This window comes from Urocampus carinirostris, chromosome 4, assembly GCF_059441175.1.
Source record: "Urocampus carinirostris isolate Australia breed hairy pipefish chromosome 4, RoL_Ucar_1.0, whole genome shotgun sequence".
Taxonomy (NCBI): Eukaryota; Metazoa; Chordata; class Actinopteri; order Syngnathiformes; family Syngnathidae; genus Urocampus; species Urocampus carinirostris.
In genome coordinates this window covers 21,259,184-21,277,294 of record NC_142352.1, presented here as the reverse complement: position 1 = coordinate 21,277,294, position 18,111 = coordinate 21,259,184, and the positions used below count along the sequence as shown (strand labels likewise).

At 40.3% G+C, this 18,111-nt stretch overlaps 1 protein-coding gene across 1 annotated transcript in view; it reads left to right on the top strand.

Moving 5' to 3' along the window:
- Positions 1–15,235, top strand: part of slc12a4 (solute carrier family 12 member 4) — a 30,818-nt gene extending 15,583 nt beyond the window's left edge. The window contains exons 4-24 of the mRNA XM_088333907.1: positions 1,043–1,189; positions 1,628–1,682; positions 1,774–1,904; positions 2,042–2,283; positions 2,364–2,578; positions 3,129–3,293; positions 3,374–3,472; positions 3,564–3,621; positions 3,686–3,860; positions 4,025–4,143; positions 4,353–4,451; positions 4,568–4,687; positions 4,789–4,893; positions 4,991–5,159; positions 5,270–5,465; positions 6,770–6,939; positions 7,012–7,143; positions 8,091–8,198; positions 8,267–8,457; positions 9,827–9,960; positions 13,039–15,235. Of these exons, the coding sequence (XP_088190033.1) occupies positions 1,043–1,189; positions 1,628–1,682; positions 1,774–1,904; positions 2,042–2,283; positions 2,364–2,578; positions 3,129–3,293; positions 3,374–3,472; positions 3,564–3,621; positions 3,686–3,860; positions 4,025–4,143; positions 4,353–4,451; positions 4,568–4,687; positions 4,789–4,893; positions 4,991–5,159; positions 5,270–5,465; positions 6,770–6,939; positions 7,012–7,143; positions 8,091–8,198; positions 8,267–8,457; positions 9,827–9,960; positions 13,039–13,130 (2,922 nt within the window). The 3' untranslated portion in view covers positions 13,131–15,235. The remainder of the gene's footprint in view (positions 1–1,042; positions 1,190–1,627; positions 1,683–1,773; positions 1,905–2,041; positions 2,284–2,363; positions 2,579–3,128; positions 3,294–3,373; positions 3,473–3,563; positions 3,622–3,685; positions 3,861–4,024; positions 4,144–4,352; positions 4,452–4,567; positions 4,688–4,788; positions 4,894–4,990; positions 5,160–5,269; positions 5,466–6,769; positions 6,940–7,011; positions 7,144–8,090; positions 8,199–8,266; positions 8,458–9,826; positions 9,961–13,038) is intronic.
- The last annotated feature ends 2,876 nt before the right edge of the window (positions 15,236–18,111 follow it).

Here is an 18,111-nt window from a genome sequence, read left to right as displayed (position 1 = left end):
TTTGGTCATTTCAAATTGTATAGGCCATGTAACAAGTTTTATACTGGAAACATATATTTGTTTTTTTTTAAAAAAGGGCCAATCTTGTCTTCCCTATTTTAGCTCGAATCCGGATAGTCCCGGTCACTGGTAGCAGACGAAAACTACATCGTAGCTTGCTAATATTGTCGCAGTATTCGTCATATTTTGTTTAGAAATAAGTGCCGTGCTGGATTATTTTCGCTTAATAAGGACTATTCGCAATCATTTATAAGGAGAGCAAATGTTGAGGTCAAAAGGCACGAGATCAAGAGACTGTTGATAAAACGTAAGCCCTTACTGTACACTTAACAATCAGGGGACTGTAACTTTAAATGAATGTACACACTTATTGTAGTTAGCATGCGCAAAACTCAACAAGCTGATGCTAGCGTGAGTAGTCACATGCGGTGACCAGTCTCTAGTGGTAGCTTCTGGGACTGCCAGTAACTTGGATTTTCTTTCGTATAGCAAGCAAGATATTAATTCCAAATATAACTCGTATACTGAAATGTTCATGTTCAGAGCTGCTTGTATTAAGAGGTGCCACTGTACCGTCCTCCACCACAGTGTTATGAAGTGGATTACCATTTCTTGTTTTACTGTAAATAGTTCTTTTTACTTTTTTAGAAACTCATTACAGTTCACTATACAATTTAATTAGTAACCTATAGTATTTTTAGGAATAGCAATATCCCTTCAATAGACTTTTAAATGTCAGACATTATTCAAACGAGGAAATACAAAACAACATTTAAATGATCTTTTCCTGGATCAGGCTGGCTTGTGAGTAGCCTCTTTCCCAAATGTCAGCTGTGTTCGCCTCCAGCTAACAAATAACCTTAATGTTATCAAGCAGTATAGAAAATGGAAAAATGTTTGGATGTGGTCCACTGTTCATGCAGGAGCTGTAACACTCTGTAATGACCTTTAAAGAGTACACCAATCAATAATGATCATCAATAATGCTGTTTCCTAAATTGCTCGATAACCGCTTGCCCTCTTTCTCGCTCTGCTTCCACAGTCCCCTAACATGGGCACTCTTATGGGTGTCTACTTGCCGTGCCTACAGAACATTTTTGGGGTCATCCTCTTCTTGCGGCTGACGTGGATTGTCGGGGTGGCTGGCGTTGTGCAGTCACTTTTGATTGTTGTCATGTGCTGCACATGTGTAAGTACTGAATATCCACATACAAACTAGGTTAATGTGCCGGTTTGATTTGACTAGAAATGCAATCAATAGCATTAGATCACGGACCATGGCATTTATTTGCCTGCCCAATTCATTTAAAAAGTCTGCTTTGATAATTTTACCACAGACACAGAGTTAATTATTTGTATTTCGTTTTGGGGGGGGAATGACACTATAACTTGTATTCCAGCAAATCAAGTCTCCATTACCTTCCACCACCTTACATAATCTGTGTTGTAGTTATATGTATTTCCAGAAAACGCCATTAATATATTGATTCTTTCAGAAGGGCTTATGCTCAGTCATTTGTGAAGCAATCTGCCCGAGCGTCACTTTGATGGGTGGATGTTTGCATGCGACACAGATGTTCCTCCGCCACCTTTTTTTTCTACCGCAATCTCCTCTGTCTTTTTGCAGACCATGCTCACAGCCATATCGATGAGTGCCATTGCCACTAACGGTGTTGTTCCAGGTAATGTGCAAATCACTGTGGCCACATATAAACTTGCATAAAATTACATTTTGGAGCATCTGTTTTGCAACTGTGCATTTCCTTTTCCTAGCTGGCGGGGCTTACTTCATGATCTCGCGCTCTCTGGGTCCAGAATTTGGAGGCGCTGTAGGCCTTTGTTTTTACCTGGGCACGACCTTTGCTTCCGCTATGTACATCCTTGGAGCCATTGAGATATTTTTGGTCAGTTTTTGGCAGCGGAAGCATATTTGTTTACATCTTTATGTTATGTACCAGTAAATTACACATCAAAAATCTAAACTGTTTTGCAAGTACCATGTAAATGTAAAATTATATAACGTGTATTATTTTCTTTTTAGCAATATCTTGTGCCTCAAGCAGCCATCTTTCATGCTGCAGACCACCACGGCAAAGACAGCGCTATGCTGAACAACATGCGTGTCTACGGCACCATCTGCCTCAGCTTAATGGCGGTGGTAGTTTTTGTCGGTGTCAAATACGTCAACAAATTGGCCTCGCTCTTCCTGGCGTGTGTCATTATCTCAATTGTCTCCATCTATGCTGGTGCAATCAAGTCTGTCTCTCATCCACCAGAATTCCCGTACGTTTTAGTAGAAAAGCTGATTCGGATGCCGTGCACGCTTCTGATTGTTTTTTTTTTTTAACTCATTATGTTATCAGGATCTGCATGCTTGGGAATCGGACCTTGGTCAGAGATCGTTTTGATGTGTGTGCAAAGTCCGTCACCGTTGGCAACATCACATCACCCAGTCAGCTTTGGGACATGTTTTGCCCAGCAGGCAACATGAGCAGTGCACAGTGCGATGACTACTTCCTGCAGAATAATGTCACAGAGATTCAGGGCATTCCTGGACTGGCTAGTGGAATTTTTAGAGGTACAAATATGTTTTGTCATAGGTTTGTTTTAAAAAAAAAAGTTCAAATGCAATCCTCATATTTAAAATAAGAAATTGATTTTTATCAATGCAATAAGCATTATCAAATGATCTCTAAATTGAATATATTGACAAAGCATAAAATGGAGAGCATGTCCAATACTTGGCTATTTAGATACAGTTAGAATAAAGTTATAAATGCAAGTGACAAAAAAAACAAAACACATTTTGATCGATTATGAGCAAGCACCTGAGATTCGTTTTGACATTATGTGTCCTCAGTTGTGTAAACTTGGTTTAGAAGGATTTACACGGCATTTACAATTAGTAGCTTGCAGCCACATCACATCTGAGTCTGAAAATTGTTTTCTCCATAGACAATTTAATTATCTTTTAGCTATTTAGTATTACAGTTATGTTGAAGTCCTTTATAATCAAATATATCTCCCACTCATAATATAAAACTTTACAATGAACTTTGACGACAATGGATCTTTTTTCACTGCTTATTAAAGTAATAATGGAGCTGACCAAAATCTGTTCCTTACAGACAACTTATGGGGTGACTACTTGCAGAAAGGAGAGATTCTGGAGAAGGACGGCCTAGTGTCTGTGGACGCCCACAGCACCATGGAAACCTTTGGCATGTATGTGTCTGCAGACATTGCCACGTCTTTCATGTTGCTTGTGGGCATCTTTTTCCCGTCAGCCACTGGTAAGACAACGGTAAAGTTGTATTAAAGAGGCATTTTCTTCTTTGCTGTTAAATTATTATATTGGCCTTGTGTTTTGAAGGCATTATGGCAGGCTCCAACAGGTCTGGAGATCTTCGGGATGCTCAGAAGTCCATACCCATTGGAACTATCTTAGCAATCACCACTACTACTCTTGTCTGTATCCTTATTTTGAAGAGCATATCGAGTCAAATCTTTCGATGGTAAGTTTACCTGCTGCCAAGATAACCTCCTTGACTTGTTGTCAAAAGATCTCAGTTCTGTTATTTTGTTTGGGGCTTGCGTGGAAGGAGTCGTCCTAAGAGACAAGTGAGTCTCGTTACTACCTTTTGCAAGTTATATCCTGTATGACTCACCCAGTTTGTGCCTTCAGGTTTGGTGACGCAGTTAGGAACAATTTAGTGGTGGGAACTCTTTCCTGGCCATCCCCCTGGGTCATTGTCATCGGTTCCTTCTTCTCCACTGTGGGAGCAGGCCTGCAGACGCTCACAGGGGCTCCCAGACTTCTTCAGGCCATCGCAAAGGACACTATTATCCCTTTCCTCAGAGTGAGAACTGTTTACAGGCTTTATTATGTAAATTATTTTATTATGTATTTCACAGAAAATCCAAAGATCTCGATCCAAACCTTAAACTTGATCATGAACAAGAAACGATCAACGAGCTGTTGTTGTTGGGTTGTTTTTATGTATATTTTGTTGTGGCATTTCAGGTTTTTGGCAATGGTAAGACTAATGGTGAGCCAACATGGGCCTTACTGCTGACTGGCCTCATAGCTGAGCTTGGTATCCTGATTGCTTCTTTGGATTTGGTGGCTCCCATCCTTTCCATGTAAGTAAACTTGCTGATGTATACTTGTGTAGATCCAGCCAATAAAGCCAGTAAAATAGAGAGCTAATTAAACTGCCTTGAATTTGCAAACTAATAGCATTAGTGGGCTATGTTGTGCTTTGAATGTGTCCGAATTCTTAATGCTTTTTAATGTTAATAGTTTAGCTGTTGATTGTGTATTCCCTCATTGTGTTGTCTCTTCCACAAAGGTTTTTCCTGATGTGCTATCTCTTCGTTAACCTGGCATGTGCTGTGCAAACACTGTTGCACACTCCCAACTGGAGGCCAAGGTTCAGATATTACCATTGGTGAGAGCTATGCAAAATGTTCCTTCTTCTTGAAAATGTTTGATTTAGGAATTACAACATCTGAAGAAATTAGTATGATTCAAGGAACGATTCAATTTTATTTATTTTCCACAAAGGACTCTATCCTTCCTTGGAATGAGCATGTGCTTGGCCTTGATGTTTGTCTCCTCCTGGTATTATGCTATAGTGGCTATGGGCATTGCCGGAATGATCTACAAGTACATAGAGTACCAGGGGTATGTCCACACTTTGTTATCTCCTATTTAGTCTTGCCCCATTACACAAGCTTGTCTTTTTTCATTCACACTAACACACGCACACAAACACACTCATACAGAGCAGAAAAGGAGTGGGGAGACGGCATTAGGGGACTATCCCTGAGTGCGGCACGCTATGCCCTGCTAAGGCTAGAAGTTGGACCCCCGCACACAAAGAACTGGAGGTACAGCTGCATTCAAGTCAAATTAATTTTTTTGTTTCCATTGTGTTTTATGATGGACTTGAAATGGTAATTATGCCCCTATTGACTTGCCCAACAGACCTCAGCTCTTAGTTCTGTCAAAGCTGGATGAGGACCTCCATATCAAATATCCCCGACTGCTGACCTTTGCTTCGCAGCTGAAGGCAGGGAAGGGTCTTACCATTGTAGGATCAGTCATCCAGGGACAATTTTTGGAAAGCTACGGGGAACTGCAAGCAGCAGAACAAGTAAGGCAGATCATTTCCCAAAGATTTTGAGTACACTTATCAATGTTTGTTTTAAATCGGGAATGAGCTGATTGAGTGAGTGATAAGTTATTGATTGATTTATCCCGAAGACCATCAAGAACATGATGGACATTGAAAAGGTGAAAGGTTTCTGTCAGGTGGTTGTGGCCACCAAAGTTCGAGAGGGCGTCGTCCACTTGATCCAGTCCTGCGGTCTCGGTGGCATGAAGCACAACACTGTGATGATGGGTTGGCCATACGGATGGAGGCAAAGCGAGGACCCCCGAGCTTGGAAGACATTTATCAGTGAGACACGGAGTTCAATTAACTTGTTCAAATGCCATTTTTCAACTATGATTTCCAACGGCATTTGCTGTTTGTATAAATCCACTCCGCACTCTACTCAGTCAGTCAATTATAAAGCAATTTTTCCTTCATTAGTGCTTTCTTTTCAATTTTAAACTAAAGTGAACATCATTTAGCATAACTGCCTGCCACAATATATTGTGCTGCTACTATCAACTTGTTTATTAGTGTACTAGTCACCGACTTTTGAAACTATTAGTAAACTAATCAGATACTTTTTTTTCCCCAAAATTTTGCATGAAGTCCATTTATTATATGCCATACGATAATAAACACAATGGGTACAATGAAAAATACATTTTTTTTATTGAACATACTTCGTATTTGTACACATAATAAATAAAAATGCACATTCCAAAACCAATTAGATACTGTGCTTTTTCAGTAGTGAGGTAAATCCATAAATAAAACTCTGTCCATTTTAAGGGACAGGCAAACAAACGATAAATTAAAATCAAGTCAATATTTTTCTTATCCCTGCTAACCAAGAAGAGGGACATTATCAGCAGTAAATAGAACAAATATGATGGTCATTTTGTGAAGGACATTCAGTAGTCAACCGCAAAGTCCAAAACAAATGCATAATTCTCTTTAATTAAAAATCAAACAAATGTTACTACTGACATTTGTATTTTAGATTGCATGCATTTAATTTCTAAAGTGTTTGTCAGGCAGTGTGGCATAACGCTCAAGCTCTCTTTTATAGCAAAATACACACGTATAAAATGTACAATTCATGTCATTAAAACTGCATTGGCTAAAACATTATTTGAATTTTACCGAGGAGAGCCGGACTGCAATATGTTCGAAGTCCGACGTGCTCTTTGGAGACACATGGACAGATAATCAACGGCAATGATACACAAGGTCTACTTTGCAAATGGTCTTTTATTGGCCGTATCCAGGATGAAATTCTTCCAAACTTTAGAAGTTTTGGGATGCGTAATTGATGTTGACGGCGCCATTTCTGTATGGAAATTTGAGTTTAGCAAAGAGATACTATTGGCTATTGCGTATGCGCAACTTTCAGCATACATTATATTTATGTAGAGATGCCTCTGTGTTGGAAAAACAAATTCATTTTCGACTATTTCTATTATCGATTGTTGTCGACTAAGTCGACTTATCAATTCAGCCCTACTGTAGTCTACATCAGAAAATTACAAGTCTATGCATCCTCATGTGCTGTGTTGCTATGATTCAATTAAATCTTTAATGGGATTCATGTTCTCATCTCTGCACAGACACAGTCCGTTGCACCACTGCGGCGCATCTGGCACTAATGGTGCCCAAAAACGTGTCGTTCTATCCGAGCAACCATGAGCGCTTCACTGACGGATGCATCGACGTGTGGTGGATCGTACACGATGGGGGAATGCTCATGCTGCTGCCTTTCCTGCTCAAGCAACATAAAGTATAACAAAAATTGCTTAATTATCGCAATTTGAAAGAGAGTTTGGGGAGGATGCTTGTTGTTTTTTTTTAGGTGTGGCGAAAGTGCAGAATGCGTATTTTCACTGTAGCCCAGATGGACGACAACAGCATCCAAATGAAGAAAGATCTAGCCACTTTCCTCTATCAGCTGAGGATAGAGGCTGAAGTGGAAGTGGTAGAGATGGTAAGTGAGGATGTCATGCTGTAAAATGTAAGGACAAGAACAACTTATTGTAATGGACAGACAGTAATCCTCTGCCCTTTTTGACCCCTTGTGAAATATTTTATTCAGCCAAGTACTGCCAACCCATGCAAAGCTTTTTGCAGGCATAAAAATATCTCACCTTTAGGAGAAATTCACCGATTTGAAATAAAAAAAGGGTGGCTTACGTGAATTGTATAGATCCAAGGAGAAAATGTCTTAAGGTGGGGAGGGGAGTATTTCAAGATTTCCTATAATTCATTGGGCGTTTGAGCTTGTGTGTTTGAATTTCTAGCAGGCATGAGTAATGCTTTTATTCTTGAGTCACACACATGTTTTTCTTCTGAATTTTAATTGAGTTTTAAACCATTTTACATAAAAAAGAAAATCTCCTGGTGTGGCCGTCAAACACCTTCATTTGATAATAAACCCTCTTGTAAGCAGTCAAATGATGTCTTTTGGGTTATATCAAGGGTGTGTAGGGTATTTGTATAAAAATATATATCATTGTGAGTTTACTCAGGATATGAAAATCATATCTTGATAAAATCACACAAGATTTAAAAAATGCATACGTAAAATGGAGATGCAGTATATCTGTGGCTCTGCAAAATGCCTGAATAAGGTTTCTTTTTTTAAATGGTAGTAGAGAAATTGGAAAATTAAGAAAAGTCCCTAAAATGTGCTTGAATTTGGCCATGTAAAGGTGTTCGGACCGTTATTGGCATGGTCTTCAATAAACCAAGAATTGACCATTTTAAATATTTTATATTAAATATCCAGGAATATTTTGTGTAAAATAAATACAAAATCAGATTACAGATATGAAAATGAGCGCTGATTAAGAATCTGCATCGTGAGTTCTGCATTGACAGAAGTAGCAAAAAGTGATGGTAGACTCTTTAAATAATTAACTTAATTACTTGCAGCACGATAGCGACATCTCAGCATACACCTACGAGCGCACCTTGATGATGGAGCAGCGATCACAAATGTTAAGGCAGATGAGACTGTCCGGGGCAGAGCGGAAGCGAGAGGTAATGCACACACAAGCGACATCAGTATTGGCAGGTCTTTAATTCAGACTTCCGTTCTTTCCACACAGGCCCAACTTGTTAAGGACAGACACTCACTAGTGAGAATGGGAAGCTTGTACTCTGATGAGGAGGAGGACACTGTGGACAGTCCTCTGCCGGAGAACGTCCACATGACGTGGACGAAGGAGAAGTGCGAAGATGAGAGGAGGATAAGAAACAACGCACCCGAAAACTTTCGAGAGCTTATGAGCCTCAAACCGTGAGTCGCTTTTTACCATGAAGCCAAAGTAAACAAGCAACTTTAACTTGTCATTTTATTCTGAGCAAAAATGTCTCCTGTTTTTGCGCAACAGTAATTTCTGTTTTTTTGTAGGGGTTGCGTTCCAAAGAAATAACGTGATGGTAAAATACTCGCAAAGTAGAAACATTTATTCATTAGATATCCTTAACACATAAGAAATACAACTGTAAAAAATAACAACTATAGATCTACAAATAAAAACACGGATCACAGAATTGCAATTGAATAAATTAATTGTCTTTATTGACATTATACAATAGTAGAACAACATTTGAGAGCTTCTCCTTTCAGTGTAAGAAAGTGATGTAGTGAGCAGCTGGCTAGCTGCACATTTGCATCAAGGATCTTTTGGGTTGAACCAGGTCTCTGTGACATTCATGTGTCTTGTATTTTAATCATCAGTTTCACACGAGTTATAGCTCTTGCGTTGGTGAAATACAGGCTCGACAGGGGTGGCTTGTTAGAGTTGTTATGTGGCCTAGCTGTGACGGTAGGCTGGACCTGCAGCCCCACTATTGCTTTCTCTTCTGTCGCCGCTTTAGTCTCTTCCTGGATCCGATAACAATACACGAAGCACCTGCCGGTGATCATTTCTTTCCACTCTTCTGACTTTCCTCAGAATCTGATTCAATTGATGAATTCCTTTTAAATGAATCAAGCTGCTAAAAGGGTAAAGTAGACGACGATACGGAGCGGAATTACTGTACTTACATTTGATAACTTACGTTCTGAACTTCAAGTCTATAAGTCTTGTCCTGGAAGTAAAAGTATTTGTGCTGTCAATGATAAAACTTTTAAGCTTTAACTCTGGATTGACTTTATCTGGAGTTTAAGAATTGAACTGATATAACTCTTTAGTTAAAGTCAAAGGAGCTGTAACTCTGTTAGCGGGTGTATCTCTTGAGTTTAAAATGCTAAACATCTTCATATTTTGAAGATGATTTTAAGATGTTTTCATTTTCAAATTTTCAGATTTTTAAGACGAAAAATAGATTGTTATTTTATTGTATTTTTATCAAGCTTTTTGGGCCATTTAAATTTAAACATTTACAGCAGTTCTATCTCTTGAGTTACATTTATAAAAAGCTGCTTTCGGTCTACTGTTAAATTTAAAGCTTTACGTTTTAACAGCACTACATTTAAAAAAAAAAAAATTCGTTAAAGGTGTAACACTGCTTTAACTGTTGAGTTAAAGATTAAAAGTTCATATTTTGGCAGCACTTATTTTTTTATGATTGTTATTTTCTTTCTGTAGTTGTATTTTTGTTTAATTAATCACTTGAGTCAACTCCGAGCAATATTATAATCATACATTGTCGAACTCCAGGGACCAATCAAACGTGCGTCGCATGCACACGGCGGTGAAGCTGAACGAGGTGATCGTCAACCGCTCCCACGACGCCCGGTTGGTTCTCCTCAACATGCCGGGCCCGCCTCGTGACACGGGTGGCGACGAGAACTGTATCCTTTTTGCCGCCATGGCAACAGCATTACAGCTGCAACTAAAGACTTTTAATAGTCGAGTCACCGACTGTTTTCTTACATAAGTTTGTTTAATCACAGTGTTTTCACGACCATAGGGCACACCGTGTTAAAAGGCGCAATCTCCGTAGCTGGTTCTATATCTGTATTGAACACATACATTGAGCGCACCTGATTATTGAGCACAGGTCCCCTCTGTTGCAGCCGCCTTACAACAACAGACAAGCATACACATTTGCGTATACGAGTATACAGCTGCTCAGTTTCCATGTTCTTCTGCATGGCGTATAAATCAACATACCATGCACAAAAACACAGAAAGCATTCAATGCAGGGAAAGTGACGCTTCGGATGTAATTAATTTCTAGGGGGACAACTCTGTTCAGTTTTTGGTAGAACAATAACTTCAAATTGCTAGATACGGTTCAGCATCAGGATTCATGAGTTCTTCTGCAAACACTGAGCGCATTGCATGTGACGTCACATGTCCTCCACTGCGCATGCAGGACACTTGTTTCATTCACACAAGAGATGCCTGGAAGTCAGAGGAGATCGCATACCAGTCGTACTTATTTGGAAATGTGAATGATCACATGAAAATCTTTCACCCGAAAATCGGAATTGAACATTGAGCTCTGCAGTGTGAACCTTGCTTTATATACACGCCCACACCTCACCCTTTAACGGTAACACCCACACTTGAATGATGATGCCCACCCTTCACCTTTTAGCAGCCTCATGGTGTCCTTAGCAAAGTCTGGCGCCTTAAATCACACACAGGATGTTCTGCACAATAGGGCATGTCGCACGATTAGAAGAAATTCTGAGGCTTTTATGTGTGCCTTATGGTTGTGAAAATACGGTATGAGGCAAACGATAATGAACACAAGAAAACCCAGTGAAAAATACGGATTCTATTGAACATACTCCTGATTCATTCAAAAATCAGATAGAAATTCTACACATAAACATAAATCTATAAATAAAGTACAGGTAAGATCTGGCCTAAAAAATTCCAGTTGCCATGTCCTGGCCCATGGTTATTAAAGCCCGAACCAGCCCTAGCCTGAGAAATAAATTGATTTGAGGGACCGAGCCCGAAGAAACCCCGAATTTCGGTTTCCATTTATTTATTTATTTCATTTTGTGAGGAGGACTTCTCTCTCACTAACTTTTTGTTTAAATTATCCAACCGTCATTATACTTAATTTATTTTGATTTATTTTTTTGCAAAATATTTGCCCCCTATGACCAATGCAACCTGTGTGCGCGCACTTGGGGTGCGCGGGGAAGTCCACACTTGGCCGTGAACTCAGCTGAGCCCATGGGGTGCTTGGGCAAGCGCGCGCATGCGGCCTGCGTTTTTCAAAACGGAGATGGAAACAATTGCGTGCTTGGATCCTGAACTAAGAACAATGAAGGTAACGCGCCAAGCGTGGAATTTCTTTTTTTCGAAAGTCTGTGAGAGAGAAGCCGGGCTCGGCCTGGACCTGAACTAATCTGTCTTATCTACCCTGGTCATGTCCCTTAAGATGGGTGACCGACAGCAAGACAAACATATACAAAAACAAAGGGGAAAAAAGGGAAAAAGTAGCAAAAAAAGACACACAAAAATGTTTGGATTTTGGCCAAATGCCCAAACAGGTTAAGCACTTTGGCACCCAAGTTGGTCATGCTTTCGTCCCTCCAGATGAAACGGGACACAAGAAAGCGGCCATGTCACTCGGGTCAGGGTGACACAACACACTCTTCTGTTCAAAAGCAGGGCCCGACAGCTTTCACTGGTTTACCCCTGCCGCATCATACAGGTCCCCTGCCCATCCCTTAGAACGCGTCCAAACATCCCACTATACTTTTACAACACCTCTCCACTCTTTCCTATCACCAACAAGAGCTCTAGCTTCCACTATATTTAGACCTCTTTCCTGCAGTGTACACATAACACCATCCATCCACGTCAATTGCGGCCTTCCTCTTGGTGTCCTTCTATTTACTTCTGCTCTGTAGATTCTCTTCAACATTCACTCCTCATCCATCCTCTCCAAACCAACCGAGTACTCTCTTACCCACACGCTTTCTCAGCTCCACTCCCACTCTTGTTCTATCTCTCACATTCTATCTCTCACAATTTTATTTCTCAATCTATCCAATCTTGTGACTCCTGACATACTCCTCAAACACTCAAACACTGAACTAATGATTGACATTTTAGGCCGGCACAAATTTCGGTTTTGGGCCAGGCTCGGGGTCAAAAATTTACCTCGAAGTTAAACCTTCGTTCAATTGAAAAACCCTGTCATGAACAGTAAAGTAATGTATTTTGGGTTATATTTAGGGTTCGTGCGAGTGCTTGAAATCCTTGCAAATGCTTGAACTGAAATGTTTTAAATAAATGATTGAAAAGTACTTGAATATTGGGTGAAGTGTTTATACTGTGGTGTGTCTTTGGTGGCACCCATTCTTCTCCTGACCATTTTTTTGAATGAGTTATCTCCCCCACATGAAAGAGAGGGTACTGGTTTCCATGTTTACCAGTATCCTGATCTGACTCAAAAATAATAAATCAAACAGAGTAATTATTTTGTTCGTAACAAAAGTACTTCGAAATCAAATGGGTTTGACAGTCTGGCATACTCCTCAGGCTCTGTCATCAAATACATGTCATCAAAACCGTATTGGCTTCAATTTTACCTGAATTGAATCTTACCGAGGCGAGTCAGACTCTGTTTCTAACAACTGTCTAACGCGGTTCTTAAACGTTTGCGTCACCAATCTACCATTATGATACACAAGGCCCGCTTTTTAAACTTTACGCAGCCGTTTCTGTATGATTATGTTACCGCTCGAGACTATTGCGGATGCACAATTCCGCAGCGATTGTATTCATGTGGAAATGAAAAACGTACCAGGCGACAATACTGGACAGTCAATTTAACTGTCAACTTTTTTGTTATCGATATCTGTCTACAACAATGACTAATCTTGCAGCCCTAGACACCAATAGAGCATTTTTTGCTGTTGTTTCCTTTACTCTTTTTTTTTTTTTGTCCACTTCAGATATGGAATTTTTGGAGGTTTTGACCGAAGGTTTGGAACGTGTGCTACTAGTACGAGGCGGCGGGCGCGAGGTCATCACCATCTACTCCTGACGGATGAGAACGGACCATTGGGGGTTATACAACATTCCGCTCCGAGACTTTGCTGCTCTAAGGCCACATTAGAATTTAGTGTTGTCGTATAAGATCATGGTAAAATGAACTATCAGAGAATAATTTTTTTAGAGCAGTGGTGTAAACCTTTGTCTCTTTATGTCGCAGGGAGGTTTAGATCAGTTTTTCTCAACTGGAAGGTTGGGAACCAAAAGTAAGTTGTGAGCCCTAGGATAATAATGCTTAAAGAAAATAACTGATGGTCATTTGAACTCTTTAAAGGTATTCCCAAACAGATTTATTTTTTCAGTAAGGCACAGAGTGTGTATTATTTCTACCCACAATTATGCAAGTATGTTGATAATATTTCAAGGGCTGGGGTATTCAATTAATTTAGTCTCAAAAGTTGACCCATATGGCTTTTTAGAGTTAGAGCTGGAATGTCATTTAAGGAACACCACCCATGTAAAATGGTGAATCCCGTTATTCATGACATGTGAGACAGGTACAGTGATTGTAATGAACTGCGATTGCATACTGCTCATTTCTGCTTGAATGTAGGCGATTGTAGCTTTTCCTTTTTTACACAGCGTTTGTCGCAATTGGAATAATTCTGTCTCCCAGTTAGCGTCTGGGCTGACGAGGGCTCGCCTGTTTTGTTGGCTCCTGGTTGGCTTCCCACCCTATGTTGTCTGGCCAACTTACTTGGTGTTAGCGCCGGTTTTGCCCTATTCCTTGGTTTATTCCCGGCCAACTTCGCGTTTATCAACATAGCTGTTTTTGGTTCCCGGCTAGCCTGGCTGCTCACTGTGTCTTTTTTGGTCGGTGAGCCTTGCCTTTTTCCGTCGAGCCTGCGCCTACCTTTTGTTTGTTAGAACCTAGTTAGCCCCCGTTGGCCGCTCTCTGTGCTTTTTCTGCCAGTTAGCCCCTTTTGGCTGCTTTCCTTTGTTTGTACCAATACTACAGCCACCTTTGACACAAAACTAATAACATATTCGACTCATTGACATGCAAAACAATATGGCGGCTAGGGTGCTGGTGTCACTCCAATTACGTCACAGCTCAGGATGACAAAAGCAAGACATGCTGTCTTCAAAATGCATTTTCTAGGAAAATAAGGACAATGTACCAACGGAATACATGTAGATTTATTCCAAAAGACGTTGCATACTTAATAATTTAGGATTACCTTTAAGATCATAGTGAAAGGGATTTATCTTTTTATAGAGCAGTGGTGGAAAACTTTGTCCCATTATGGGTCGCTGGGAGGCCTAGTCAGTGTTTCTCAACTGTTGGATTGGGACCCAAAAGTGAGTTGCGGGCCTTTGTTTTGGCAGAAAAATGCTAAAAGAAAATAACTGAGGGTTACTTAAACTCCATTACAGTAGATGGTAATAATTCTCTGCAAATGGGCTCTTCCAGTTAGACCAGTTGAGAACCACTGGATTAGGTAACTCGTGGGCTGATTGATGGTTCCTTACCCCGACACTGTACATAGAGCTGCCGTTTTGCCCAAGTGGGATTTGGAATACATGAGATTGTTTTGTTTTTTTTCCCCGCACTTTATTTATTTATTTATTTGACTCATTTCACATTCTCAAGGAAATAAACTTGGTTACAGGCTATAGATCAAAGCAAACATGAAAAAGTAGGTATTCAATTTGCATGAATACATTCGTTTTTTAAGTTATGTTTATTATTTGTACATATTTTTCTATTAAATTATGTTTTCTTAGATGATGTGTAGGTCTTCACTGGGTCTTCTTTTTCCCAAAAAAGCGCTTGCTTGCAAAGGTATTACAGTGGATAAGGTGCGCAAAAAACGGTATGATACTAAGAATCTCGAATTAATTTGAATTCACATACTTTTAGTATCTCGATCCATTTATTTTTTGTATATTTATTTTAATCATTTGTTAGTTTGGTATTTTTTCAAAGAAGAGTTGGCAACAATGTCATGGGATTTCCTCCATTATAGCTACTTTTGTTTTGCAAAATAATGTTTGCAAGACTAATGTTGATAATTTTTTTAAACACATTCACAGAATTTTAAAAAGTACATTTTTTATGATGTGATCCCCTTCAATAAAAAACAATTATACTACCGGATTGGGTACTTTTTTTTGTACTTGTGAATAATTTTGGTCGAAGTGGCATGTTATATGACTGATGTTTATAAAATGTCATTTTAATGTGTATGATATGAAATGATCTGCATTTATATAGCGCTTTTCAAGTCAAGACTTCCCAAAGCGCTTTACAGTGTGCTTCACATTTCCCAATAGGGGCCGTGCAGCCATGTAAGGCGCTAACCTGCTTATTGGGGGTATTAGGGGTTCGGTGTCTTACCCAAAGACACTTCGACATGTAACACGGAGGAGCCGGGAATCAAACCTGCGATCTCTGCCGCAGCCGTGGCTCAGGAGGTAGAGCGCTCGTCTTGGGATCAAGAGATCGCAGTTATAATATATATATATATATATATATATATATATATATATATGTCTCATCTCATTAGCTGCACCACTTATCCTCAGTAGGGTCGCGGGGGTGCTGGAGCCCATCCCAGCAATCATCGGGCAGTGGGCAGGGGACACCCTGAACTGGGTGCCAGCCAATCGCAGGGCACACAGGGACAGACAACTCATTCGCTCATTCACACCTAGGGACAATTTGGACCGGCCAATTCACCTGAAATGCATGTTTTTGGAACGTGGGAGGAAGCCGGAGTGCCCGGAGGAAACCCACGCAAGCACGGAGAGAACATACAAACTCCGCACAGGAAGTCTGGAGCTGGATTTGAACCCACGACAGGTTCCCATGACATGAACTGTGCCGCACAAGCGCTAACCACTGCGCCGCCGTGCTGCCCATATATATATATGTATATATATATATATATATATATATATATATATATATATATATATATATATATATGTATATGTGTGTGTGTGTGTGTGTATATATATATGCAGATCATTTCATGTGTATAAGTATGTACAAATATTACGGTTCAGCAAACCTTTCGGGTGGTCAGTGCACAGCCCCACAGTGTAAAGGTACAGGGTTCACTTTTCGCGACTGACCTCCATGTGCGAAGTTTGCATGTTCTCCCCATGCCTGTGTTGGTTTCCCCCAGGCACTTGTTTTTCCTCCCACATTTCAAAGACATGCATGTCAGGTCAGTTGGGTTGTATGTTTTCATGTGCCCTGCGACTAGCTGGCAACTAGTTCAGGGTGTCCCCTGTCCACTGCCCAAAAATGGCTTGAATGGGCTCTACAACCCCCTGCGGCCCCAGTGACGGTAGTAGGCAGAAAATGGATGGCTGGGAAAATCCTTTAACCACCTGGGTTGTTGCGGCACCACTTACTGTGGTGTGTCTTTGGCGGTCCCCATTCCTGTCCAAACCGTTTTTGTTTTTTTTTGTTTGGGTAATCTATCTATCTACCCTGGTCATATCTCTTGAGAGGAGGTGACCGACAACAAGACAAACACATACAAAAACAAAGAAAATGAAAAAAGGTAGCAAAAAAAACACTCACAAAAATGTTCTCACCATGGCCTACCCAAACACCCAAACATATTAAGCACCTTGGCACCCAAGTTGGTCATGCTTTCGTCCCTCCAGATGAAACGGGACACGAGAAAGCGGCCATGTCACTTGGGTCAGGGTGACACAACACACTCCTCTGTTCAACAGCAAGGCCCGACAGCTTTCACTGGTTCACCCCTGCCGCATCATACGGGCGCCCTGCCCATCCCTTAGAACGCGTCTAATTATCCCACTATCCTTTTACAAACCTCTCCACTCATTTCTATCACCTTTCCTGCAGTGCACTCATAACACCATCCATCCATGTCAATTGCGGCCTTCCTCTTGGTCTCCTTCCATTTACTTCTGCTCTGTAGATCCTCTTCAACATTCGCTCCTCATCCATCCTCTCTATGTGACCAAACCAACCGAGAACTCTCTTATCCACACACTTGCTCAGTTCCACTGCTACTCCAGTTCTCTCACAATTTAATTGGGTAATCTACCCCACATGAAACAGATGGTACTGGTTCTTATGCCTACCAGTATCCTGATCTGACTCAGATACAGCACTTTCATCATCTGGCCAGTGTCGTTTTTCGCTCTAAAGAGTCAGACGTATATTTGTTTGAAAAACAATTCCTTTGTTCCCCTGCATCTTCAGTTCTGTGTTTTTCAAAGGCTGGACAAACTTAGTCCAAGAGTTATAATAGTTTATGTAAATGGTCTGCATTTTTATAGCGCTTTTCAAGACAATGAAGACCTCCCAAAGCGCTTTACAATGTGCCTCACACTTACCCATTCACACACTCACACACCAATAGCGGCCATGCAGCCATGCAAGGCGCCCACCTGCTTATTGGGGGCATTAGGGATTCAGTGTCTTGCCCAAGGACACTTCGACATATAACACGGAGTCCCACTGTTTTGAACATAACTGTTTTAATATAGTGTTCGTTAAGGAAAAACAAGTTGTACAATATTGTTGATCCAGTTGCACAGACGATGATTTGGCTGAACTCATCTAAAGTTATGGAATTGACACAAAATGTGGGAGTTATGCAACTATTTATCAAGATTGACCAACTTTTTGCCCCTAGATCTTACATTTAACTATGCAATTTCAGGGGGGAGCCACTTAAACTTGTTTATTTTTATTTTACTGTCTTATCTTAAATTCTGTAAAACATTAACTTGAAAAATCTCCCAGATGTTGATTTTCAATGTCTCCACTAGAGAGCAGCAATATACAACTGATCTTTGGTAAATTGCAGTAATTATTTAAAATAATCGAACGTATTTTCCATTAAATTACTCTGCTTGTATCAAGGGAAAAGTATAAAATGGTGATTATTCTGTAGGACAATTTTTACTTGCTGAACATATATATATTTTTATTCTTTGTAAGGATAATTTACCACAAATGAGAATCCTTTGCATACATT